The sequence below is a fragment of the Acanthochromis polyacanthus genome, chromosome 6, assembly GCF_021347895.1.
Source record: "Acanthochromis polyacanthus isolate Apoly-LR-REF ecotype Palm Island chromosome 6, KAUST_Apoly_ChrSc, whole genome shotgun sequence".
NCBI lineage: Eukaryota > Metazoa > Chordata > Actinopteri > Pomacentridae > Acanthochromis > Acanthochromis polyacanthus.
This window is the reverse complement of record NC_067118.1, coordinates 36,428,373-36,455,679: the sequence shown is the minus strand read 5'-3', so window position 1 is coordinate 36,455,679 and position 27,307 is coordinate 36,428,373. Positions and strand designations below refer to the sequence as shown.

Sequence of the window (27,307 nt, the reverse complement as noted above, 5' to 3'; positions counted from 1 at the left end):
AAATAGAAGCCAGTTTGCTTTTTACTGAAGGTCTTAGGCGCTAAAGATGGATGCTAACTCAGTCTGTTAGCCATGAAGGAGCTTATGTGCACATCCTAACTGCAGGCAAAGTGAATTACATAACGACAGTGTATATTGTCTTTACTGCATAATATATGAATATGCAAAAAATGACACAGAAGCAGAATAATACATAATTTGAACTTTATATCATTGTATAATCTCTATTTAGGAAGAAAATTTTACAAAATGTACAACGCTCAATCAGCCATAATCAAACAAGCTAACAGTAAGAGGACCAATCAAATTAGATCTCTCACTCAAAAATATCTCTTGTGTTTGTATGACAAACATTGGGGGCAGAGGAAGGGTGCATATGGAGTGAGTGCTGGTGATTTCAGGGATTATGCTGGTCGGTTACATCTTCAAATAACAGGAAGTGTGTCTAAGCCGTCTGAGAATCCCTACTACACATTCTCCTGTGCAAAGCCCCCTTGGCAAGACCCCCCCCACTCAATACAAGAAGGTCAATACAATCTTCTTTACACCAAACTCATATGTCCAAACCATCATATCAGTTTAGTAATCAATACATAGACATTTGAGTAACATAATATTTACAGCAACAAAAAAACAAACAAAGGAACTACAAAAACCAATGTGCATGGAGCTCTCTCTCTCTCCATCAATCCAGATGTAATACGATACAGTGACACAGACATGTTTTTGTGAAATAATAATAATGCCATTGACTTATGAAGGTGGTATATTTAAACCCAATGTGCCACATGTTTTCTGGAAGATAAGTCAGAAATTAGTAAGAGACTGAATGCATCCTGTTGTGTACAAAGTGACACATACAAATAGTGGTCTCATTCCAGTACTAATGCAGATGGTATGTTTGTGAAATAGTGACACACAATGGCCTTATTATTTCAGGTTTCACTATGTATTATATACAGGTTCCCTTTCTTTTTAAAACCAACTGACACATAGTCATTTGTCACCAATGGTCCCTAAGTAATAACCGTTTCAATCTACAATATGCATCTTTCAGTTGCTGCTGGGTGATGGTCTGTTGATACTGTACAACTACCGGAATAAACAGAAGTGAACTGGCTTTTATTCTTAAGTACACTGGATATTATGACAAAGTGCACAAATGATTTGTCCAAAATGGTAATAGTAACTCTACACAATGATTTTTAATTTTTTTTTTTTTTTTTTACAGGAACAATGTCTCTTAAGAGGTGTTGAGGGTTATGTGTGTACATGAGTTTGTATGTGTATGTGTTTTTTTTTTTTTACTGAAAACATTGCATGAAGACCAATAGTGAGTCAAAAATATGGTCACTGCCCTCATTTGTCCTTTTCAGAAACACTCCTCAGATTGCACAATTCCTTGTTCCTCAATGTTGAAGAAAGTCCTGCCCATATGTGTGTGTGTTTTGTGTAAAACAGTTTGCATCTGCGTGTTCTGTGAATGAGCGGCCTGCTCAAGGGTCGATGCGAAAGGCCAACAGTTTGTCGGAGTGCAGATTGTTGAGGGTGCGGAGGTCTGGCAGGCGCAGGAGGAGTTTAGGGAAGAGGGCGGTGTCATCTGGGCGACGGCGAGTGATCAGCGATCGTAGGGCGCGGATCAGACCCTCCTGTAGCTGCTCTACAGCCCACATGTCTGAGATGCCAGAACGGTCTGAGGAGCAAAAAGAATGTCAGTGTGAGTAGTTGACACAGTACATCATTAGCTTATTTACATATCACTGCCCTGTAGCATTTGTAACTGTCACTCTCTCACCTGCAGAGACCAGCACCACAGCCATGAAGAGGGCCATTTCATCAGGCTCTAGCCCCAGAGAGCCCAACTTCTCACTGAATTCAAACATTGCATCCAGCAGAGAGCCCATGCCCAAGGCCCGCAGCGTGGACAGGGGGTAAGTTTGGCCATTCAGGAAGGTCACCGTACGCTCCTTAGCGTTGAACAAGCTGCAGAACCTCACCATCAGAACCTAAATAAAGAAGAAATGGCAAAAAGACAAATACTTAAATCAATTATATACTTGGATGCATGAAGTAAAAACAAATAAATAATTACTGAAGTGTGTCATTACCTGGAAGGTGCCTGATTTTAGCAGCATGACCTGATCCTGCTGGCTAAGCTCTTGAAATCCTGGGATGCCCTTGGCAAACTCTACCACTTCCTTGACTGCAGGAGTAAAACACTGAGAGAAAGACTCCCATATCTCCTGACTTGAGCGCTCTGCCCCTGATACAGGACATGCATTGAGAGGACAGGCCTTTGAGAAAGATAAGAAACAGAACGAATCATTAAGTTTCACTCAAATAAGATATAACACACAAGTCTTGATTTAACTTGATAAGCTTCTGCACTTACCAGCACTTTAGCTCCTGAAGCTAATTTCCATGGGCAAGAGGGCTGATTGTGGGCACTTCCTGCATTGCGAAAACCGTTAGGATTGGCAGAGATGCCCCGTTGAGGTGTAGCATTGGACTGGTTGTGATTCTGATTTGTTGACACTAAGTAGGAATATCGATTGTTGTCCACATTTTGAAAGGAAGGTTGGTTTTCATTAGAGGCAGCTGGGCACAGAGTGGCAGGGGCAACAGGGCAAGACTGATAACTCTGGGCAGAGGTGGGGTGAGATGAGACTGGAGCAAAACTGCCATCCTGAGAAAAGGGCGATGTGTCGTTGTTGGTGGGGATGTTAGCCCTCTTGGGTGCTTTCTCCTGGTTGCTGCTGTTGCTGGTGAAGATGTTGCGGTAGGCTCTGGAAATGGCCCCAATGGCCTCTTTCGAGTTGGTTTCATCTGTGCTGGTGGGATTTTCCCTCACTGAAGGTGACTCCATGTCCATGGCAGCCGACTCATTTAGGCTGTTCATGTAGCTCTGCATTTCATCTAGAAGTCGCTGCTTCTCTCTTTTAGGGATGCGGCCAAAACGCACAGCTGGAGAAGACACAGGCAGTAGGGAAAAGATGAGCTTCCCATTCTTGTTACAGCATTGACATTTACACTGGGCATATTATGTGCAGTTTTTTTTGTTTGTTTGTTTGTTTTGGTAGAGTGTTCTCACATATGCAAAACTACAAACATACAAGATGCAAATCATATAGACGAAAGCACTCTAATAACAATTAAGACAAATGAAGATAAAGATGAAGGTTTATTCTACTGAAACAGTGGTGCTATTTAGGAAATACAGGACTGTAATTTTCATTGACAAGATAGATAGATTAGATACTTTATTAATCTCCAAAGAGAAATTCACAATGCATGGTTAGACTGTAACCCTATTCCACCTCCTTATATTTTCTGGTATCAAAAGCACCAGAAAAGAGTGTTGAGCGATTTCAAGGAGAATCATGGAAGTTAGGTGATGAAAACTTCCCTCTCCTCACCCACATCCCCATCCCCCTTCTCACAGTACCCATCAGCTGGAGAGACTATTTATAGACCCCCTGCTGCCATCTGCCTCATCCTCTCCTCTATCCACCCCTGTCTCCTTCCTCTACTGCTCCCTCCCTCCTTTTGTAAGTAGGGCAGTGGGGCAACGTGAGCGTGATGTCACTGGTACTGAGATAGTGAGAGCGGAAAGGATGAGAGAGGTGGGCTTGAAGTCCATAAATGAGTTGAAGAGACAGTAGTGAGAACATGAAAAGAACTGACGTGAGAGATTGTGAGACATGCAAAGCGAGAGTGCGTGTGTACTTGTACTGCTTTTACTGTGTGTCACAAAAATCACTTTATGCAGTCACACTGTGTGAACCAGCCTGCCTTAATGTAAAGCATTAATTTTTAAGGTGAAGATTTAATTTAAAATTAGGGAAAATGGTTGGTTAGGCAAATGGTGTTCATTTTGAATTTCGATCTGGATTAATAAACTATCTATCTATCTATCTATCTATCTATCTATCTATCTATCTATCTATCTATCTATCTATCTATCTATCTATCTATCTGTAGATTTATGAAAGTCAATGTGATGTCTGAAATGATGCTTCAGGAAGAGTTAGACAAGGTAGGAAAGTTGAACTGGCACGGTTTCAAAGACTTTGCAAGTATAGAATACCTTATCGCTACTGCAGTATAGCAGTCAATATAATGCTGTAATAATATTTTTAAGCAAGGTTTTATATGTTAAGCTTAAGAAATATGCTTAAAAGCATAATGGCAATGCACAGGTTCAAGTGAGGTGATTCACTTCGCCCTGTAATATGCACAGTAGGTATTCATGTGTTCACCAAATATACAGTAATCTTTTCTTTGCCTGCAGGGTCCCTTGATGAGGATTCGGACAATAATGCGGCATGAAATTAATCCTTTTCATCATGGTTAAAAAAGAAGCAAATGCGGACTAATGAGCTGTTGCTCTAAAAATGATGCTCTGGTTAGAGGAAGAAAAGTGTGCCACCATGCCAACTGACTTAAATATTTGCCTGTACTGCAGAGCCAAAGTCACACAGCTGCCTGCTGTGAAATCAGGGTGTACTATTTATTGCGGGCTGCAGGCAGTTGCATGCGGTTTTCCTGTTTTCGTAATGGTTGAAACAAAGCAAAAAGGGGTTTTTAGGTTGTGGTCCTTAACGCCTCAAAAATCTCCTCTAAGAGGGTCGGCCTGACTGTTCTCTTACCAAGGTGCATTTTGGAACCCAATTTTCTCTGTGCACCAGAAGTGTCAAGCACATGCAGAAATAACACTAACCTCTTTACTAGATTAGGCAATGCAGAGTACTGGAGGGTGGAGATAAGCAGAAACCATACTGAGAGGAAGAGGAGAGGCAAACTACACCAAGTAGGTCATGATGTATGAGTACACTATAGGCCCAATTCGGTATTGTTTTTCTAGGTCAGCCCAACTGTTTTCTTAATCCGTGATGATGGGTGATCAATCAATGCTTAGCTATCACAGCTAAAAGTGGGTGACAGGAGCATCATGCCTGGTAAATTCTGCCACAGCAATGTTTTCTGCATCCCTTGCTTAATTGTTGCACTGTCCCTTATTAATTGCAGGGAGATGTTCTGTGGGCATACACAAGGTAATCAAGTTGACCCTGTTCCAATTTCCTAAAATAATTCTTGTGTTTGCTGCAGTTTTCCAGATGATAGATAGCTTTGGGGACTTCAAGGCTCCTCTTCTCATAAATCACTGTCTGAGGGGGAGATGTAAGAGAGCTGAGGGAACATGGTGGGTACATGGAGGGGGAGGGGCTGTACTGAGCAAGAGCACAGAGGTAACAGCATTATGGGAGGATGCTGCAAAGGGCAGCAGAAAGACACTGGGAAACTTAAGAGAGTGATGCGAAGCCAGATGGTAATCATTGGTAGAGAAGAAGGGCAAGGCAGGTGCAGGTCTTCTGATAGACTGAGTGACTGAGCTACTGGCATGATGACCTGAAAAGACTTCCCGCATCACATTTTTCAAGCAGACCTACATATCAGTACCGGGCCGCTCTCAGGCTGCCCATTTCCCCTGCTGCTTTGGCTAATCAGAGCACTGTGGCATTCTGGCAGAGCTGCACGAGGGCCGCTTTCATTAAAAAATATGTCAGGATGTCTCACCATCTCTTGACATGCCAACAGAGAGGCATTTCTTGAAGCGGCAGTGCTGGCACCGGTTGCGGTTCATACGCATGATCAGACAGTTCTCGTTCTTCACACACATCTTGTAGTTGATGTTCTGCTGGATGCTGCGGCGGAAAAACCCCTGGCACAAACAAATATATGTCATAAGAAACTGTTGCACCGGAATAAACACGTTATTGAGACATTAAACATATTTTCACTGATCGCTGTCGTACCTTGCAACCCTCACATGCATGCACCCCATAGTGGAAACCAGATGCGATGTCCCCACAGACTTTGCAAAGCAGGACCATTCCACCTGTTTCTGAAGAAGGAACAACACACAGTTAGATGAGCTTCTAAAAAGTAGCAGGAAGAGTAAATATTTCTGCATATTAACAATGAGAAAAAAACTAACTGGTGAAAGTCCCAGCGAACCCGCATGGCCTCTTTCCTGCGATGGGGTGCGCATAGGAATGCTGCGGAGTAGCTGCTGCTGAGGGCCCATTGTAGACCTCTGGGAACTGGAACACCAGTTTGGAGGAAGGAGTGTTGCATCCAGCTGCTCGCTGTTTCAGTGCCCCAATCTCTGTGAAGGTAACCTCCTCTGGAGATGAGGGCTGGGAGTGTGAGGAGGGTGACTGTGTCTGGTAACCACTGGAGGGGCTTCCAGGGCTTGGGCTGGAACTGCCAGAGGAACCTGCATACAGGATGACTCCTCCACCTGCTGGGAAAGAATGGAGGGACATCAGATCTCTGAGCTCAGAATGGTCAGGCGTTTAAAATTTAACATGAGGCCCCAAAGTAAAGCATACAGTTTCATTCACATGTTGACGGGAGGTGACTTATTTATATGCTCTACTTACACCCTAATGTGAGCTGGCTGCATGGAATATGTGCATGGCAAATTTAAAGTTGGTCATCCACATTTCCTTAGAAACCGTTGAGCTGCTCACCAGCGTTGGATGCCATGATGTGATGTAATGTTGCACAACCTCTGGGCAGCAGAGAGCAGCTCTGAGAATTTGCAGCGTCGTTGCCTCATCCTGACTGAGTGTAATAGGCGTAATGGTGCGCTCAAGCGGATAAAGTGGGCGCTAAAAATACTGCTGGTAGCACAGCAACAAAGCAGGCAGGCTTCCACTAGAAGCACCAACGAAGCGCTGCGTTCAGAAAAAAAATCTAAATAATTCCTGCGTCATGCTAATGCAGTATTCACGGGCTTAATATGTGGAATGAGTTTTGTCGTTCAGCTGCGGTTGTTTCTCAAGTTTTGCCTCTCTCTCTCTCACTCTCTCTCGCTCTCTCACTCTCACTCCTAGTCAGGCGTTGTGGATGAGCTGAGACACGACCTCACGTGTCTGCGGGGTCTGCTGCCTCCTCCGCTCCAATAATAGCCTCGCTCCCTTGGCACCGTGCCCAGCGCCAGCTAACAGCACGACACCTGACCGCCGCCTCACATGCATGGACTCCTGACACGGTTACTGGCCGAACCAAATCCGCAGTCTCGTGTTGAAATATACAACAATCTGAAGTCAGATCTGTGTTTATAAACATTCGCCGACTGGGAAGCTCCCCGAGCGTGAGGTGGCACCGAGTCTGCAGCGCCGCTCATGCTCATGCGCCACCAGCAGTTAAAGAATGCGAGTCACGTTTTTGCAATAGAAAAGCGTCAACTTGCTCGGCCGAGTCCGGCAGAGAGACATTTAGAATGACAAATTATATGCAAAGTGCAATCCTTAAAAGTAATCTAAACAAATGTGTCAAGTCCAAAGCTTGATTCATGATTGACTTGCACGTGCAATCTCCAGTATCCAAAATCCATGCCATGACACACTGGTTTGACCAGCCCAGCCTAGTTTGTGGGAATCGTGCCTAAGTGCAGCAAACCTTTCCCAGTGCTGCTGTGTAGCCCTTTGCTGCACAAGGTATTTGTTTAGCTCAAATGTTTTGATAATCCCTCCAGCAGCACGTGTTGGTGGATTTGTTGACTCATGCCAGAGCCATAGACAGATCCAGCAGGCCTGCCTCACCTCTTCCTGAGCTTACATGCAGACAGTGGATGCCCAACCCCCACTCCACCCAAACACATTGCATGTCCACCTGAAGACTCACATGTAGGCTACAGTAGTGTTTATGAATGACCCTCAGAGTCACTGTGCTGTAAACACTGTCAATTAGTAATCCACACTGCTTTTGAGGAGCTTTTGCAGGAAGTGCATTGCAGAAAATATATCCAGGGTTCAAAGTGCCAGTGGAACAAACAATCAGTCTGCCATGTGATAGGCAGCATTTCTACTGATTTATTGCTGCTGGTATTATTGGTAGCCTTGAAAACATTGTCAAGTACTTCTTTATTCTATCTGGCTTACTGCTGAAATATTTGGATTGCAACTTTTTGCTCTTTCTGACCTTCATTGTGGGCAACGTCATAACACTTCTATATATACACGCACACATGAGAGCTGCCTCATCCATCCAATCACAGCACTACTAAACTAGTTCATCACCTTGCACTTTCTCAAAACTTTTGCATCCTCAGCCAAAAAGACCCACACTGACACATCTGTCACTCATTCAGAATCGCCTGTGGTAGAACTTAGCATCACACCACCACAACATTTTACACAAACATTGGAACACGCAGGATATTACAGCTACACCAAACTTATTTTTTTCTCGTGTATTCTATGGGATTTCCCACGCATGCAAAGAGGATTGCCGTGTGTCCAGCATGCACAAGTCACAATTTAGGTCACTAAAGACAGTTTTAATTGAGGAGTCAATCAGTCCTCACTGCCCATCTTAAGTTTAGCCTACCCGTGCAAGCACTAATCTGCCTGAGACAGGAGGCAGGCAGAGAAACGTGAGCCCTTCACTGACAGCCTCTCCAGTCTGTTTCTGTCTTGTCCTCTATCTCTCACTTTCACTTGTTCACCTTATAATGCGGGGCATGGAGAGCAGGTGCACACTGTAGATGTTTGGGCTGAAAGATTAGAAATAGGGCTGCTGCTATCTTGAGAACATTGTTGTGCTGTAACAGAAAATTATGTGGAGCTACTGAACATTCCCAACGTGCTGCTCGGGTGCTCGCAGTAGACTTCATTACCTCAGGCCCCTCTGTAAGTAGGTCAATATCGCAGGAACTCGATGGAATTGTGTCTATGTGCCTCCAGCATCTCTCCAAACTGGTGCCGCATCACACAGCAGCTCTGGCTCATGCAATTAACGCGAGCTGCATCAGATTATCACAGCATATTTCATAAACACCCGAATATGATTTGTAGCTGTGCAAAAAAACAAACATCCGTTTTAGGATTGATGCGATTTTACCATTTACCGATCTTGCTGTTTCAATGTGGGTTTTTTTTTTCTTTTTTCTTTAAGGGGGGAGACGTTAACAGCAGAGTCACGTTCCAGCTGAAACGCCACCCTAAGCGGATGTGTGCCCTGAACCGATGATTCAGGGACAGATGTTGCACAGTCAAAAAAAATCGAGTCAGCCTCTAACACACTGCGAGCTCTGTGATTCAAGTTAGAGAGAGAGAGGAAAAAAACAACCTTTCAATGCAAGCTGCGGATGCATGAGGCGGGGAAACGTGACTAGAGAGAGAGAAAGTTAATGCATGGAATCGCTGACCCACTGACCAAGCTCTCCCTCACCATCACCGCGGGCGGCATCAACACAGAAGCTTCCGTGAGAGCAGCGGAGCGGCGGGAGGGAGGAGAGGAGGGCCCGGCTATCTCACGCGGTGCACGCGGCTCTGCAAGGGAAGCCACGTGAGGAGGCTTTTTGATGGAGCTTTCGCTGGGAAGACATGAAGCTGCTCTCCAGCCAGCAGCCAGAGCTCCTACAGCCCGCCAGGGGCTTACAATTAAAGAGCCAAATTAAATAGAGCAGCATGTTATGCGGAGGGGTGGTCTGACTGTGCACCACCAGCAGCAGCAGCAGCAGCAGCAGCAGTAACAGTAACAGTGCCCCCACTGTCAGCCAGCCGCTGCATCTAGTTCAGAACCAGTGGGGTGAAGTCTATGTGTCAGTGTGTGACCGGAGCCTTGAGGTTTGGATAAATTGTTCTCATTGTAAAACCTCATTAACACTCAATGCCTTAATTGTGGTGCATCAAAGCTCAGGAGCCAATTTTTAGGACTGTAGTTTAACGTTTAAAATAATGATAGTAATAATAATAATACTGACAGGGAATAACTAGTTAAACTGTAACACAAGTCATTTGTCCCTCTAATCTGCTTCCATTCATTATGTGAGTAATGTCAGCATTATTATTAGGTGTGTCCTGCTTGTTCTCCAAAAAAAAAGTAAGGCAAGACTACTCTTATGATACATTTTCCATTGCCTATCTATCTATCTATCTATCTATCTATCTATCTATCTATCTATCTATCTATCTATCTATCTATCTATCTATCTATCTATCTATCTATCTATCTATCCATTCTGTTATTGTTTAGCTGATCAGAAGGTGGTTGTTATTAAATTCAGATGGTTATTTAGTTTATTTTAGTGATATCCAATCATTTTTATTAATAAGTGGTTGTGTCCATACTAAATAATTATGAAATTTGTAAAGACATGATCATTGTGAACATAAAAATCATTAGTTTTTTTACTTTTAATAAAAATATATGCAAGATATATGCCATTGACTTTAAAGTTCCTCAATTAGATATTGACCCTTGTAATAGATAGCTTTCTATCTATCTATCTATCTATCTATCTATCTATCTATCTATCTATCTATCTATCTATCTATCTATCTATCTATCGTGTGAACTTAACAGTTTTCACATGAAGTTGGTTGTATTTACACAAATAATTGTGGCTTTCATCCTTTATTTTACCATGAGCTTATTACCCAGCAGATCTCTCGTTATGGATAACTTTTTTAGTTTCGGTTTTATTATAGGCGAAAATTGTCAGTTTGAATATTTTTGTGGTGGCTGTAGTTTTAAACATCCTGAGAATAATGCAGAAAACCTCCACCAGGGGAGTGTCAGGAAGTTTTAGTGAGAGCAGCTACAGAGCATGAAGTTATGCAGTGGACAGCAGGGAATGCCAAATTGGTCAGGCAGCTTTGTTTGTCTGTTGTTTATCATTTGATTATGATCTGCCAACTGAATGCGACCTACTGTAGCAGTGCAGATATAGGCTGTTTCTGCAAGGCAAATGTTGGTGACAAAGAGGAATATTTGTGTCACGCTTGGCTCTAGCACCACAGTACAGCTGATCTTTGACATGAGATCAAGTTCATATAAATATCAATTCTGGCTAATATTGTGTAATGCATTTTCAACCATTTGCATGTCATGTTTTCAGATAGTTTTGGTTTATTTCTAAAAAATTAGGTCCACAAAGACTGTTAAAGGTGACCTTGATCTGACCTACCGTACGTTTACTGACATGCTGGTCATACAGTAGATATCTGCATATTATGCATTTTGGCTTAATATGTGAACTCCCCTGGCCCACGTTATAACCCACAACCTAGTGTTATGTGGAGGGAAATAGGGGCATATGGGTATGATGTTTATGAGCTTGACTTGGATCACTACAATAAACTCGAAAAGGAAATAAAGTCACATGCATACCAGTGACGTTAGTGGAATGTTAAAGCTCAGTCGGTAAATTCACTGAAATTTGGACTGATGAGGAAAAAAACACATATATCTATATTTATCTATCTGTTTCTATTCATTTAATAAATACCTTTAAAATAATACACTTAAAAACTTCCACCTTCTAACACCACCTGCACAAGCACTTACTATCCTCCTGACATCAATAAGACACCTTCAAAAACAGCCAAGTTTCTCAGTCTTCATCTTTATGGACTGACTAATACTACAGCTGTTATCTGCTGTGATTCATTTCACATGCCCTCTTGTTCTGTAAAACAGTCCATGACACGGTGAGTGGGTTCAGTGTGTTTTCTGAACTGCTGAGTGCGCCCATCACCTGTGCCGGAACGTGACCGTCTCCGTTGTAAATGATTCACTGTCAATTAGGAGAGGAAAACAGGAAACATGTGCACCTTTGGCTGACCTCGAAAAAAAAAACGCTGTCTAATGCCACTTAACGGATAGAAGTCTCGCAGTTATCGACTCTGATAGTGCAGGCACTTCAGAGATGGCCTTGATTATAGCCACCAACACGCCTTTTTACACACAACTTTGTATCCTCCCCCGTGACATGACAGAGTGTTTGTATGCAGTTAAACTCCGGGCGCTGACAGATTATGATTACACTGACAGCCTGTGTACTGTAGCTCCACGTGAGTTTGTTTTCATGGACAGAAACAGGAAGTGGCCAGCCTCACTACAACCGTGAGCCCTTCACTGTCACTGGAGCTGCGGTGCACACGCAGCGCTTTTGGCACATGAACGCAGCACAGCAACTTCTGGACAGCTTTTGCGTAAAAGTTGCGTTTTACGCAACACAGGAACAACCTCAGATGAATAAAGAGTAACAGCAATGCAGTCAGAAACGGCTGAAAACGAGTGCACAGCCCACAACTTGAGTGCGAAAAGTGATATTTCGGCACTTGTAGACACACATGATGATGCAGACATAATTTCCATTTATTTACATAGACAGAAATACTAAAAGAGTCGTTAAAAGTCATTCAAAATAATGGAGAATAATCTGCTTTGCGATAATTAAAAGTTAAAATTTTAATATAATAAAATAAATGACAGCTTGATAATGTCTAAACAATGAATTAAAGTCATACAGAGTTCAATTGATTTGCTCCATTGATTAATTGCTGGCAGCATGAATGAAAGGACCCGTTCATTAGTTCTGAATCTTATGTCATAATCAACATAAAGTTATTCTTACCGCCGCCTGGGCTGTTATCCATTTCTCTTGTTGATGTTGAAGACTTTGAAGAAACTTGACGACAGGTGTCTGTGAATGTCACTATGCTGGAGCAAAAGTCTTTTTAAGACAGACCAGAAGAAATTGTTTTGCGCAAAGCACCTGCTCCATAGAGCGCCAAATGGAAATGGGAAGCAGTGATGGGATGGAAAAGGTGTCCAAAGCGCGTAAAGTTGTGCCCGGTAGACTGTAACTGTAGAGTAGTTGCGCAGGTGTCACTTCTTCTCTGACAGAGGTGAGTTAGACAGACTCGTCTCCTCAAGGATACCTGGATACCTTCTGCGCTCTGGGTGCTGGACTTCAGCTCGAGCGCGCGTGATGTTGCACGAGCGAAGATTAAGCGATTCTCATGAATTCCAAGAAAGTGGAGTCAGCATATCCGCGAACACACTGTCAGGCATGACATACACACCCACTGATATAAACACCCACATCAATCACGTTTGCAGGTGAGTAGGAAATGTGACCGCCTTTCCGTTCGCCCCAACTTGTGTTGTGTCTGTTTGTGTGAGATTTGGCTCACTCTTTGTATCTCGCGCAGTCCGCTCTCTCCCTCTCTCTCCTTCACGCTTTTGTGCATTTTCATTGGCGGGGATCTGGAGCTGAGGGGAGTTTGATGCGCTTATTCGACCGTGGTATGTGTTCAGTAAAGCCACGCTACATGTGCGCTCTGCATGTGCCGGGGAGAGCGCTGCCCTACTGATACACATTTTATGCAAAATACGGAGCGTGTGGTGCAGAGGGATGGAGAGATTGGAGGATGAAGCACATGGACAATAGGCGTGGCTCACCGTGACTACTTGACAAGCCGTGCTGCAAACGGATGGTAAACACTGTGACATGCCAAACATCGTGCAAGTGCCAAGTTTACGGCCCATGTGCCACAGGAAAATGTAGATGCGCAACTGGACCTGTGGCACGCCAACGGCACGCTGCTGGAGGAGCTGCATGCAATCACTCTGTTTGAATTGCGAGTCCTGAGAGAGAGAAAGCGGTGCATGAGTGGTTATTTTAAAATATATATATACATATATGAAATTGCACGCACGTATGGGGTGATATCAAGTGTCACAATATTTAAAAGAACTTGTACTAAATTTGAAATTTGTCATCAAGAAGTTGCAACATTTTGTCAGCAATAGACTGTTCACTGTAGAACATAGAGGACTCTATCCACAGCTTGAGGAAAGCGCCCCCCTGTGGGAACACATAACATTGATCTATCTATCTATCTATCTATCTGAACTTTGCATTTTTAACTTGAATTGAGTTGTATTTAAAAAATAATTGTGGATTTTATCCCTTATTTTACCATGTCCTAAACCGATATAGTGAGCTTGTTACCCAGGAAATCTCTTGTGGGTCAGTATATAATTGTCTGACTTTTTGTATCATAGTTGACATTTTTGCTGTTTTCAGGCCTAAAATCAACATGGCCGCCTATAACCAAACACCACATGGTATTTTTACAGAAAGATTCTTCTAAAATATTAGATATACAATTTAATAAAATTAAAATTGAAAGTTATTTCTAAAGATATTGTAGTAAACCTGTAGACATGCGACAAATTGACTCTCACACTGCTTTATATTAAATAACTCAGAAAGCCTTGGAGTATTTCGGTCTTTTCTAAGGAGGAAATGACATCATGTGGAGCAGGTCATGTGATCTGGATTTAACTCACTTCCTTGAGAGGTGTTTTTGTAACGGGGAACTTAGTTGAAAGTGATTTCTCAGACACAGATACAATTTGTTATTTTCCATATAAAATTTGATATATTGCCTAAAAAGAAATATCTGTCATGATTAACTCAACTCATAAAAAGAACACAATCAATACAATTTCTGCATAAGCTCATTTTATTGTTGTTTAGCTAATTAGAAGGTGGTTGTTATTAAATTAGGATGGTTATTTAGTTGACTTTTTTATGAATAAGTGATTGTTTTTATAACATAATTATGGGATTTGTGAAGACACGATCATAATGAACATAAATTTTAAAAAAAAAACGTTTAAAATAAATGCATGCAAGATATATCCCATGGACTTCAAAAGTCCCTCAATTAGATACTGACCCTTGCAATGGATAGCTTTATAGTGATCTATCTAGCTAGCTAGCTAGCTATGAAAAAACAAAACTGAAACTACACTGTGCATGGACATAACCACAAATGCATGTCCCCCCTGAAGGTTGCATTTTTTTTTTGCTGACAAACAGTTCTGCTTTTTGAAAATCTACTTTGAATTTTGTAATCATGTGTCCAAAACATGTTTAAGTTGTACAAATAATGTCCAAAACACTTTGAAGTCTTCACCATAACAAAAATGTATGAATGCTAAATGTTTAGGATAATTAGAAAAAATGAACAAAAATATAAACGCAACACTTTTGTTTTTGCTCCCATTTTTTATGAGATGAACTCAAAGATCTAAAACTTTTTCCACATACACAATATCACAATTTCTCTCAAATATTGTTCACAAATCTGTCTAAATCTGTGATAGTGAGCACTTCTCCTTTGCTGAGACGATCCATCCCACCTCACAGGTGTGCCATATCAAGATGCTGATTAGACACCATGATTAGTACACAGGTGTGCCTTAGACTGCTCACAATAAAAGAACAGTTTTGTTTAATTGGGGGGATGGCGGTATCCACTCCTCTTCAGTGACTGTGCGAAGTTGCTGGATATTGGCGGGAACTGGTACATGCTGTCTGTCGTACACGCCGATCCAGAGCATCCCAAACATGCTCAATGGGTGACATGTCCGGTGAGTATGCTGGCCATGCAAGAACTGTGATGTTTTCAGCTTCCAAGAATTGTGTGCAGATCTTTGCAACATGGGGCCGTGCATTATCCTGCTGTAACATGAGGTGATGTTCTTGGATGTATGGCACAACAATGGGCCTCAGGATCTCGTCACATTATCTCTGTGCATTCAAAATGCCATCAAAAAAATGCACATGTTCTTCGTCCATAACAGACATCTGCCCATACCATAAACCCACCGCCACCATGGGCCACTCCATCCACAACATTGACATCAGAAAACTGCCCACCCACACGACGCCACACACCCTGTCTGTCATCTGCCCTGAACAGCGTAAACCGGGATTCATCCGTGAAGAGAACGCCAGACGCCATGGAATGTGAGCATTTGCCCACTCAAGTCGGTTACTTCGACGAGCTGGAGTCAGGTGGAGACCCCGATGAGGATGACGAGCATGCAGATGAGCTTCCCTGAGACGGTTTCTGACAGTTTGTGCAGAAATTCTTTGGTTATACAAACCGATTGTTTCAGCAGCTGTCTGAGTGGCTGGTCTCAGACCATCTTGGAGGTGAACATGCTGGATGTGGAGGTCCTGGGCTGGTGTGGTTACACGTGGTCTGCGGTTGTGAGGCTGGTTGGATGTACTGCCAAATTCTCTGAAACGCCTTTGGAGACGGCTTATGGTAGAGAAATGAACATTCAATACACCAGCAACAGCTCTGGTTGACATTCCTGCTGTCAGCATGCCAATAGCACGCTCCCTCAAATCTTGCCACATCTGTGGCATTGTGCTGTGTGATAAAACTGCACATTTCAGAGTGGCCTTAGCACACCTGTGCACTAATCATGGTGTCTAATCAGCATCTTGATATGGCACACCTGTGAGGTGGGATGGATCGTCTCAGCAAAGGAGAAGTGCTCACTATCACAGATTTAGACAGATTTGTGAACAATATTTGAGAGAAATGGTGATATTGTGTATGTGGAACAAGTTTCAGATTTTTGAGTTTATCTCATAAAAATTGGGAGCAAAAACAAAAGTGTTGCGTTTAAATTTTTGTTGAGTGTAGTTAATTCTAGTATTAATCAGCTGGTGTTTTTAAATTCGTACCAACATTTTAAAAATCTGAATCAGTTTTATAAGCCAGGTGTTTTGGCGATGAACAAGTGACAAGCTGAACATTTTAAAAGAGGGATAAAACTATATTTACGAAAAAAAGAAATGTTGCAAGTCAGTCGACCCTAATTGTTACACGACAATGACAAAAATTGCTTTAAGGCATTATTATGAAAACTCATGATTATTCCCATCATTTTTGTCCAGTAAACTGGATCTATATAGTAATTAGATACCATAGCATAGTGTATATAGCTTACTGTAAGTAATGCATTTTACTGCTGCTTTGCACTTCCGCGTGAATGTCAAACTGCATTTTGTTATTTTAGTTCTAGTACTCTGTGCAAGACACTGACAGTAAAGCTTAATGTAATCTAAGTAGTCCACTGAAAAGCTGATCATGATTGGAACATAACCATGATGACTATGACAATATCACAGTAATATTATAGAATAGAATAGAATGCTTTTTTATTGTCATGACACACACAATGTACAACAAAATTAAAAGACAGCTCTTGCGGTGCAAAATATGAATAAGACAAATAGATAAAAAGCATACATTTATTTACAAAAGGAGCCAATAAGACAGTGAGAAGAACAAGCATGGATACTCATATTCACTTTAAACCACTTTAAATCACCGTGCCATGAAATGTGGAATAATTATATACTGATTTTTAATTCCATTTAGTATTTGTATAGATTCTAAAATCAGAAGTGTTTTTATAGTATTGTACAGCAAGTTTTTCAGAGTATATAGCAACCTTTAATGTGAATGTTACTAACCTGCCTGTCCTGTCTTTTTGTTATTTATGTTGTTGTATGTAAGCTGCTGAACACTTGAATTTCCCTTGGGATTAAAAAATATCTATCTATCTATCTATCTATCTATCTATCTATCTATCTATCTATCTATCTATCTATCTATCTATCTATCTATCTATCTATCTATCTATCTATCTATCTATCTATCTATCTATCTATCTATCTATCTATCTATCTATCTATCTATCTATCTATCTATCTATCTATCTATGTTGACAATTGATCAAAAACAAACTTCAGAAATTTTATTAGTGTTATTACTCATTTTATTAGTAGATTAACTTTGTCTTTCTTTTCCTCACATTTAACAAGGAAAGACTATTTATTCTCGAGGAGTGGCTTGTTTTGTTGCGGTGTCCATGTGGCTGCTGCGCTCCTCCTATGCACCACTAGAGGGAGTCACAGCGTCAGAAATCCGCGGCTACACGATCGCTCCCATCAACGCCCCTGAGCTGCCGCGACACGGTGACCGATTGGCAACAAACCTAATCTGACAAATGACTGAAATGATCTCCGGAGCAGAGCGAACGCCAAAGTGGACTCCCGTGAAGCCCTTCCGTGACTTTGTTTGGGTCTTCTCCACGGCAAACTGCGGGTTGCGTGCCATCATCCACTCCCCATGATCCCAAACTTCTGAGAGAGGGGAACGCGCTTTGCGTCTTGAAGAGCGAGGAGCTCAAAGTTCTCGAGGCGGAGAAGGTAGGACTGTGCACTTTGCATAAATCATCTCCTGTCGTGATTAATTGGATGTGTCTAAGAATAGCCCGAACGGAGCTGAAACTGCGTCAACTCCGGGCGTGTGTTTACTGTAGGCTATGTGTGTGAGACTCACGCACTGATCATGAGAACACGTTATGGCAGGGCATGAGATAATTACAGGCTGCTCAGACAGTTTGGGGACTGAGCAGAACAGAAGTTGCTGCCAACATACACACCTGCAGAGCTTGGCCTAGGGCTTAAAAGACAGTCTTCATCACTGTCTGTCTGTTTGACTGTCTGTCTGTCTGTCTGTCACACAGCGGCCCCCTCCCACACACACCTAAGTTTGAATGTGTGCCTTATGTGAGTGATGCCAGCTAAGGTGTGTGTCTGATGAGGGAGTTTATTCCAGCTCTCAGTTTGTCCTGATGAGGCTCAGGAAGGCAAAGAAAATGAGCAAAGAATGCAGAAAATTTTCCAGTAGTGGACAGAGTGGGATTAGCCTCATGATCAGCAGAGGTTTTTCTTTTTTCTTTTTTCACTCTTACATTAAAAAATAGCAAAGTAGATCTGCATTTGAACTCAACACACTGAACAATGTATATGTTTGTGCTCCAACCCCACATGCCCAAACTGCTAAAGCACATGATGTCTTTCTTTTTTGACTTTCCCCGTGCAGTATTTAGTGCCCGGCTTTCTCACAAGGGCAGTTTTATGTGCAGGGAAGGAGGCATGGAAAAGAAGACCTTTCCTTTTGAGCTCACAGATTTGCAGTAATTACAGAATCACTTCCATATGTGGCTCTCTGGCTGCCTTCTCGCTGCCCCCACCACCCCTCTCTTCCCCACTGTTCTCTCTTTCCCTCTCCCCCTCTTTCATTTGCATTCTCCCCTATCGCTCATTTTTTTCCTGCCTTTATTTTTCTGGCCTTTCCCTCCTGCACGCTGAGCATTTTTTTTCCCCATAAAACCACAGCTTAAACAAAGTTTACGATAATCAGAACATCCTGGCATTTTTGGCAAACGGCTGTGCGTTTTGGTGATTCAATTAGGCCACGCTTGCCAGAAGAAAAAAAAAGTTTGTGTTTTTCACCGAGTGAGGGGGGGAAAAAACGAGGAGACGTGGATGGAGGAGGGGAAATGTTGAAGAATATGGAAATATGAAAAAGAGGAAAGAAAAAGAATGGGAGCTCAGTGAAGAATTTGAGAGGCAGGAACAGAGCGTGAAGGAGGGAGAGGTGGAACAGAAAATGAGGCAGAGAGAGGGAGGGCTAGAGTAATGCTTTTTGACAGAGGTGGGTTCAAGATGGGTTCATGGTGACATCATGGCTGATTTTTGAGGAAAGTATAGACAGGAGAGCCGTTCACCTTTCATTGGACACACATGTTGGGGAATAGGCAGAGTGCTCTTGTGCTGGCACACACGCTGGCAGCTGTGTCGACAACCTCTGAATGCACCCTAAAATATGCACAAAAAAGCGCACACACACTTTTTGTTTTCTCTTTCTCCCCCTTCTCTTCTCCCCTCAGTTTCTTCGGCAGTAAAACGGGCTTTTGGCTCCCTCTACTCTCTGTTCCAAGCTTTGTGTTCATTTGTTTTTGTTAGAGGAGCACATAGTGGTATATGCCTTTTGGTCCTTAACACATACATTTCTCCTTTGCCATGAGTAACTCATTTTCCTGTGAATAGTATTCCTCTGTGTATGTTTTTACTTCAAGGCAGTTGGACTCTAAATGAGCACACTTTGCCAGGCGGGATGAATGAGGTCCTTCATTTCACAGGATGTGTGTATAAGTCTCTAACCAAGAAAGTGCAAGCAAATGTACATTTGTGTGTGTGTGTGTGTGTGTGTGTGTGTGTGTGTGTGTGTGTGTGTGTGTGTGTGTGTGTGTGTGTGTGTGTGTGTGTGTGTGTGTGTGTGTGTGTGTGTGTGTGTGTGTGTGTGTGTGTGTGTGCAAATGACTCTTAAGTGCGTTCGCCCTGCGTCCCCTGCCTGTCTCAGAGCGGCACCAAACTTCATATGACATCAATCTGAATGTGGGGAAATAGTGATCTCATTATAGGCATCTTGTTACTGATTGAAACCTGCCGCCAGCGGCACCGGCTCCCTGCACCCCTTCTCACCTCCCCTCCGCCAATCCCATCGACTCATCTACCCCCCCCATCCTCTCCATCTCACCCTGCAGTTTTCTTTCCCTCCCTCTTTCTATTTCACACCTCTTTCTCTCACATTCCCCGTACCACCACCGGTCCCTCTTTGCCTCGCAACCCCTCTTTCCTCCCCCCGCTCTCCATCTCCCTTTAACCCCTCTAACCTCACTTCCTCCCTCCTTTGCTCCCTCCATCATCCCCCCTTTCCTCTTCCCTTTGCTGCCTTTGCTCCTTTTCCTCTGCCAGCGAGCCCCAGGCCTCAACTACGTCGCTCTGTGAATGCAAATATGTCAAATCTAAAGTGGAAACACACGACTGAGTACCATGTTTCCATGAATATTTCATATCTTCATAAACACACCCAAAGAAGCTGCAAAGCTATGCACTGAACAATGCCTGTGTTTGCCGGATGACTTCCTGTGAGGAATTGCCTCTGTGTGTTTGACTTTTTGTGAGAGCACACTGTGTTAGGATTGATGTCAGGGCAGTGCGTTATGATGTCACATGCTGAAGTTAATGATACGAGAATGGCGGGGGCCATAGGCCATGTTTCCAGTGGTGCCCAGAGAGAGAGATAGCACCCTGATCTGTCTTCATTATCCCCCACTCTGCAGCCTCCCAGACACAATGATCATAAATCTCTGCCTGGAGCACACTTCACTGACACTGAAACACAAACACTAGTAACCTCTGACCTTCTCACTGCTACTGCCTACGCACACTCATCCATGCACACAGACACGAGCACACACACACACACACACACACGTGTCACAACTGCAGACGTGCACGCACAACGCTCAAACGCACCCTCTGCTCAAGCTCACTGTCATAATTTAATAAGGGCCACAGCATGCCCCCGTGCGCTGACACACACTCGACTATCTTCATACAGTTGACTGCACATTCTGACACAAATGCATGGTTTCAGTCAGCCTGATGGCTTCACACTGATTTGAAATTCACACTTTACTGTTCTCATCACTCTTACTGTCGGAGTTAGTTTTTGAAGCTTCCTATGGCTGTGTTTACCTTCTTGTTTTATATTACACAACTGCTGATTTGGTACCGCTATGTAAACAGTTAAGGGATTTCTATTAGCCTTAGTGGCCTCATAAGCAACACATAAATCAAATGTAAACGAGATAAGGATCGGCTGAAGGGTCTTTTGCAGTATGGCTTAGATCTGTGCTTCCTGAATATAGGGTTTCTGCAAAAAGGCAACAGCGCCTCTCAATACTGATCCATTCATTCACCCTGATTATGTACTGGCAAATCCACATCAAAAATGCCAAAAGGAACAGTTCAGTGGGCTACTGCGGAACATATGTGGCAGTACAGATCAGAAGCACACACGAATAACGAGAGCAAGGCCGAGATTTTTTTCTCTTATTAAGATAGCTTGACTTTATCCTGGAGACATATTGGGGTCAGTGTATTTGAGGATAAGATCTATCTCTGTATTAGGCCAGTCACTGAGGTTTACTAACAAAATAGGCAGCCCGCCGTAAATGCACAGGTAGCTCGGAAGGCAAAATCCACATGCTGCATTGTTTGTCAATTCTGCTTCAGACTGTGAGATTTGAGCGAATGTGAAGTGATGCATGGCCAATAAGCCCGAAGGGCATCATTTCAGATGAAGTTTCAGAATAAGTAGTGCATGTATAAGTTGGTTATGCTGAAGATTCTTGCCGCATTTGTTTGGTTTAGACGAGATGTTGCTTGTTTAAGTGGCTAAGAAGCATGCATGTATTTACACTGACTGTATGCACTGTACATGTTTTTTTTTCCCCCTGCTGAAAGCTTCGTTGATCTGAAGAGGTAAAAGTGCCTGCTGAGGTGCCAGTTGAGGTGTGCCTTCTCCTCCCAGTTTTGAGGTTTGAGGTGCTCCTCATAACCAAAACAACTTGAGAAACATTACATTCAGAAAAACAGGGCACACACCCAGAACCACAAACACATAAACACAGATCTGAAACATATGATCTCATATGGAGAGAGGGGCACGTTCAGGGGCACACCCAGATCTGTCGCTGCATCTGCTGCTGCACAGCTCTGCCATCTCACTCGGGACTTCCCTCCTGCTCATGTGCCACTGCTAGTTTCGATTTAGAAGTTGAAGTGATTTAGATACAGATACCTGCTTCTTCTTCTTTTTGTTCTTTTTTTTTAAATCGTCCCTTTCAAGAACAAATTCTCTACTGCATAATGTTTGGCAGCATGTTGACAGATGTTGCGTATCCCAAAAAATGTTAGCTGTGAATGCCAAATTCTGGTTTTGATTTCATTTTATCCTCAGTAAATGCAAAACGTTTTAGATATATCAATTTTCTTGTGTGAAATACTTTCGTAAAGTTTAAAAAAAATGCTCTGATACTCGCCATTTTTATTAAGTGCTGTCAGTTGTAGTAGCATTAGCAATGCTAATACTAGTTGTGATTTATTACCACAGCTCTGGGAAGATCGTCACAGAAACATCGAACACAGTGCCCAACACAAATATGAGTCACACAAAGAGAGCACCCACAATATGTGCCAGTACTGAGCAGACAGGCAGGGCAAAAGTTCGTTACGATCAGTCCATAAATTGATCACACTGGGGACGAATGACTCAGTGAACCTAGAAGTTCTTGGAAGCATAAAGCTGTTGGCTTGCTGTTAAAACAGTGTCTGTGTTAAATGAAAACAATACAAAGTGGATGATCTGTGTTGTTCAGGATAGTTAAAACATCCTCTCCTATTAAACTTGACCTACTTAACTTATTGATGAAACATGAATGATCTAAGATCACGACATCGCTCTACGTTTCGACATGCACAAACAGTTTGTAGATAAACTGACGCTACAGCCAAGAAGTCGAAGGAGAGAAAAAAATAATTCACACAAGAGACAAAGAAGGGAGAGAGAATTAAAAACAGAAACTTAAGCTCTCTGGGCCTTTTTCTTCCCTCCAGGCATTTTGTGGCTTGTGAAAAAATGTGCTGTATATTTGAAGTGTTGGGGTCACGTGACAAAGGAAGGCTTTATGAATCAGAGTATAATTATTTCTTAGTGAGTGAGAGAGTGAGTGTGTGCCTGTATTTGGGGAGTGAAAGAGTGATTTTAAGAGGTAGCGACTGAGAGGGAGGAGGAGGAGAGTGCAGGAGGGGGAGTGAGAGAGAGAGAAGCTCACTGCTACTCTGTCTTTGCTGTTAGAAGGACTCTGTTGAACGTACACACATCGTCTTCTTTTCATTGGCTAGCTCTGTTCATCAGACCATTTTGTCAAGTACTTCATCTGTCTGTCTGCATCATCAAAGTGAGAGCTGGTGAGTAGTTTGTGCTTAGCATTAAGGACTTTAGTCAGTGTGTGTTTTCCTTCTTTCCTAATTCACTCTCTCTTACCAGAGAGGAAGAAACAAAGTCTGCACTTTTTTGGGAATGGCTCAACAGTTTTAATTAAAGACAGAGACTCAGTGTGCAAGACACTTGTGTGGCTCTGAGACAATCAATCATTGTGTTCCGAAATCCGACCAGATTTTCATGTGTAAACACTAAAACGTCTTAACACACGTGTTTGTTTGCATGCAGTGTTTAAGTATGTTTGCTTCTTTGTGCTTTATAAATGTGCGAGTGACACAGAGTTTATGTGAAAACATTCTTGACCGTGTGTGCCTGCATGTGCCTGTGTGCACATATGTGCTTATTAGTGAGTGTTTCAAGTGTTACCCAGTGCCTGTGGAGCTCTTTATTATTAGCATGTGTGTGTGTGTGTGTGTGTGTGTGTGTGTGTGTGTGTACATGCTCACATGTGTTTGATGTGTATGAATGTGTATTCACCAGAGGAGTCACCAGTCCTTGACCTGTTTTTTTTTTATAGCCAACATATGAACACTTGGAAAAAAGAAGCATTGTTTTACATGTTTTAAACAGCAAAGGCTGATTCCTGTGGACTGAGGTGTATCTGCAACTCTGCTCCTAGTTTACTCTGAAGTTTATTCGTTGTGCTCACGTAGCTGGAAGGCTGTCACTGAAGATTATTTATTGATGCTGGCATATGTGCTAGGTTAACAGGTTCCGCTTGTTACAAGCATGTAACACAGTGCACTTGGCGCTGTGTGATTTGGATATCGGATAAAGATCAGGCCCTGGTATCGGAGCGTAGCTTTTCCTCACAGTGTTTTGGTTTATTGGCCCAGTAGTGACTGGTCAGTAGGTAAAGCACTTCAGCTTGACTGCTTTGGGTTTGCACCTGCTGTCTGCCGCTTATTTCCCCTGGTGGACCTGACACAAGTGTGAAGGATAGTGATTGAAGTGAATTGAAAAAGCAGCCATAGGGCCCAGCAAGGGATGCCTGCTTGAAAACCAGTGATATCAATGCCGCCCTGCGCCGTCATCTGGTCTATCAGTTTGACACAGAGCCATAACATCTGGAGTGGAAGAATCAGAGCTCATCTCTGAGGCAGAGAAATGTCACGCCGCTCTCCTCCTCCAATGAGCCACCCATGGGTTTTACACGAGGACAAGCTGTCCATACAGAGCAGCTTTACCTTCATGGTGCACAGTCACAGCATATTGCTTGACAGTTTGGAATCAGTTATTATCTGTGCTTGCTGTTACATGCGCCAGATGAGTATGTGCCATTACTCAATCCATGGATTATGAGTGGAAAGCGCTCATTCTTTGCTGTCTCTTAAAACATTCGCTTATTTGGTTATTATTATTTACACATCAGGCATCAGGACTTGCCTTAAAGTTCTTTAATAAATGTTCGTATGCTATGTCATCTATCAGTACAAATAAACATTCCTTGCTGGGAAAATGTACTTTATGCTTACATAAATAACCACTTAAGAACAAAAGTATAGACTAGTTAATCTCTGTTATCCTATTGAAACCATGCTAGCTTTTTATTTGTTTTTAACTTAAATGTAGACATGTTTGGCGTGGATCACATGGACGACGTAGCAACAACAAGAGAAATGTAGATTATAATTACAACAGTGTATATCCACATAATTACTAATGCATTTATCTGGATCCATCCATCAGAGTTTTAACATGCCAAAGCTGTGTGTAGGTGTGGATAAATCCTAGGTTTAGTGGGAATCAGTGAAACCACAGTTGACAATGAGAACTCCTGCATTGCAAAATCTGTTAACAGTCCTTCTTTGTGACATGACTCTGAGCGGTAAATCAGGGAGTTGTTGATACCTGTCTTTGTCTGGAATTTCTATAGCAATTAAGTCCAAGTGGTGGGGAGGGGTTAGACAGGTGGTTTTAGGGGAATCGAGGGGCTCTGCGCTACCACACTATAATTACCAAGGAAACTATCTGCGCACCATTTCCTGTGTCTATTTTTGCAGGTGTGCCATTCTGATTGTGAGGATTTACATTTTCAGCCTTCTTCCAAGCCCTCATTAAAGGATCTTTTGCCACAAAGTGAAGCTTGTGAGAAAGTGTGTTGCTTTGCGCCGCTGTGCTCGCTTGTGTGTGTGTTTGGGCCTGCTTGTGTCTGAGTGTAGCTTTGACTCCTGCGGCTATAGGCGGCGGTTCTGAAACCCATCCATTATGCTTTACTTTATACAGAGAAGGGATTGTTTTCTCTCAGAGTTGAGGACGGGAGACACCGTCATAGTTGCCTGTGTGGATCCTCAACGGTTTAGTAATAACAGCATGAGACGTATTAGCAGCAACAACTGTACTTTTCACACTGCTGCCAACTTGAACTTTCTTCTTTTGCTTTATTCCGGGCCTCTCTCTGGCTCTTTCTCTGTTTTTTCAAAGTTTCTTACAATCTGTCTGTCTTTTTTCTTTTCCCATCGTGGTGTGTTTTCTTGTTTTGCTTGACCAAGTACTGAAGTCTCTATGTTGAGTACTCCAAAGAGCTCTACCACATCATGGAAACAGCAAGCTGTCAGGATGACTTCATCATGTCACAAAGTGTTTTATGTCTCACTCTGAGCTCTCACTCTTTCCATAACTCTCTCTCTCCGCCATTGCAAGTCAGCACAGCTTGTTATGTGACATTAGACTTAAACAGAAAAGCTACAGGGAAGAAAAGAAAAGGTATTAATGTTTAACGATTTATAGGTAGAAAGAAAGGCATTGCATAATGACACTCCCCAGCGGCAGTCCTGAAAGACAATACTTCTTTAAGTGACAAATGATTACACAGAGGTGCTTCTTTGCATTGTTGCTGGAGCCAAATATGTGTTTGTGCGATGAGGCGCAGGCAGATGTCAAACAAGTTTTAGGTGAAGGAATGCAGGTCTGTTTGGAAACACTGGACCGTCTGTCACTCGGTGTCTCTTTCAGAGCCATTAGCCAGCCACTTGTTGAAAGACTGGAGGCTGTCAGCTTTGCATCAGATAATAGTGTTGAGGATATTGTTTTTACAGTCAAAATGCCGCTGACGCCAGCGACAGGATCAGATAATGCTCTTATGATCATGTTTCACTAAGAGCATTTTCATTTATCCGAGTGCATAAACAGTTTCTGATGGCTCTGTGTGGGCATATTAAGCAGCAATAATGACACTAAATGTTTACTTTTTGTGCCGAGCAGTTGGAGGAAGCCAGTCTGTCAATTCAGTTAGGACACATTGGCAATAAAATCATTGTTTAACTGTTGTGGTGGTATGATTTCATCCACAAACCAAAACTGAAACATATTCCTCTCCGCTTCGTGTCATTTCCTTTTCAAAGTTACTGAACATAAATCATTTTGCAATGTTGACAACTGGAAGACAGTGCCTGGAAGACATGTGCAATTTTCTGTCAAAAAATGAACAGGAGTGGGCAAGTCAGAGGTGGAAAAAGAGCAAGAGGATGCTTTCCCCGCCAGCATACATGGCACAGTTCATTTATCTTGAGCCTGTGAATTTGCAATCACTCCTTACAGTGAAAGTTTTGAGTTGCTGCTCTGCGCAGGCTGTTTGACATGTTTTTATTCTTTGCAGAAATTTGTATTTTCTGGCCTTGTGGGGAGTTGAGGAAGTTCAAAAACTTGTGAACCCATTTTGCTCTCAGAAAAATGAAACAAATAGTAGTCAAATGAGTTAGTGTGCTGTGAAAATTTGACTTCAAAGACAAATGCTCACACAAATATGAAATTACAAGTCAGTACCTTCTGTGTTGTCTTTGACTGGAATAAGAAACGTCCACCAGTAAAAACCAGGAAAGCTGTGGCACCCTGAATCCTGCTCATATGCGCCGAATAATCACCTGTGGTTTCTTCTGCTGACTAAAAAGAAACAACTGCTTTTCTCAGTTTTGTGGTGC

At 42.6% G+C, this 27,307-nt stretch overlaps 2 protein-coding genes and 1 long non-coding RNA gene across 5 annotated transcripts in view; 2 read left to right on the top strand and 1 right to left on the bottom strand.

Moving 5' to 3' along the window:
* Positions 1-187: 187 nt before the first annotated feature.
* On the bottom strand, positions 188-13,463 carry nr1d4a (nuclear receptor subfamily 1, group D, member 4a). 2 transcript variants are annotated; one of them, XM_051949524.1, is made up of 8 exons: positions 12,437-13,463; positions 5,999-6,304; positions 5,817-5,905; positions 5,578-5,722; positions 2,393-2,964; positions 2,109-2,294; positions 1,796-2,006; positions 188-1,693 (listed from the first exon to the last, which is right to left on the bottom strand). In XM_051949524.1, the coding sequence occupies exons 1-8, from the start codon at positions 12,456-12,458 to the stop codon at positions 1,497-1,499; spliced, it is 1,728 nt and encodes a 575-aa protein (XP_051805484.1). In that variant the 5' UTR covers positions 12,459-13,463; the 3' UTR covers positions 188-1,496. The 2 variants fall into 2 exon arrangements, with proteins under 2 accessions (XP_051805484.1, XP_022058917.2); XM_022203225.2 differs by having other exon boundaries at positions 5,999-6,307; positions 12,437-13,462.
* On the top strand, positions 1,601-10,175 carry LOC110957291 (uncharacterized). The gene is made up of 3 exons (XR_002596082.2): positions 1,601-1,717; positions 1,802-1,931; positions 8,968-10,175. It is a non-coding gene; the product is annotated as an uncharacterized LOC110957291 (long non-coding RNA).
* A 4,148-nt stretch (positions 13,464-17,611) lies between the features above and the next one.
* rarga (retinoic acid receptor gamma a) overlaps positions 17,612-27,307 on the top strand; it is a 43,254-nt gene continuing 33,558 nt past the window's right edge. The window contains exon 1 of one of the 2 annotated variants that reach the window (XM_022203226.2): positions 17,612-17,893. The gene's annotated coding sequence lies outside the window, so the exon portion shown is untranslated. Of the gene's footprint in view, positions 17,894-23,231; positions 23,354-27,307 lie in introns of those variants that run through there. The other variant, XM_051949853.1, reaches the window with a different exon arrangement.

What these genes read in the sequence shown, in the direction of transcription:
- nr1d4a (XM_022203225.2), bottom strand. Translation starts at nt 12,458, where the DNA reads ATGGATAACAGCCCAGGCGGCG. An exon ending in TGTTGGCATGTCAAGAGATG is followed by an intron (nt 2,965 to 5,577) that starts GTGAGACATCCT and finishes TGTCTTCTCCAG; the next exon opens with CTGTGCGTTTTGGCCGCATC. An exon ending in CTTCAGGAGCTAAAGTGCTG is followed by an intron (nt 2,295 to 2,392) that starts GTAAGTGCAGAA and finishes TCTTTCTCAAAG; the next exon opens with GCCTGTCCTCTCAATGCATG.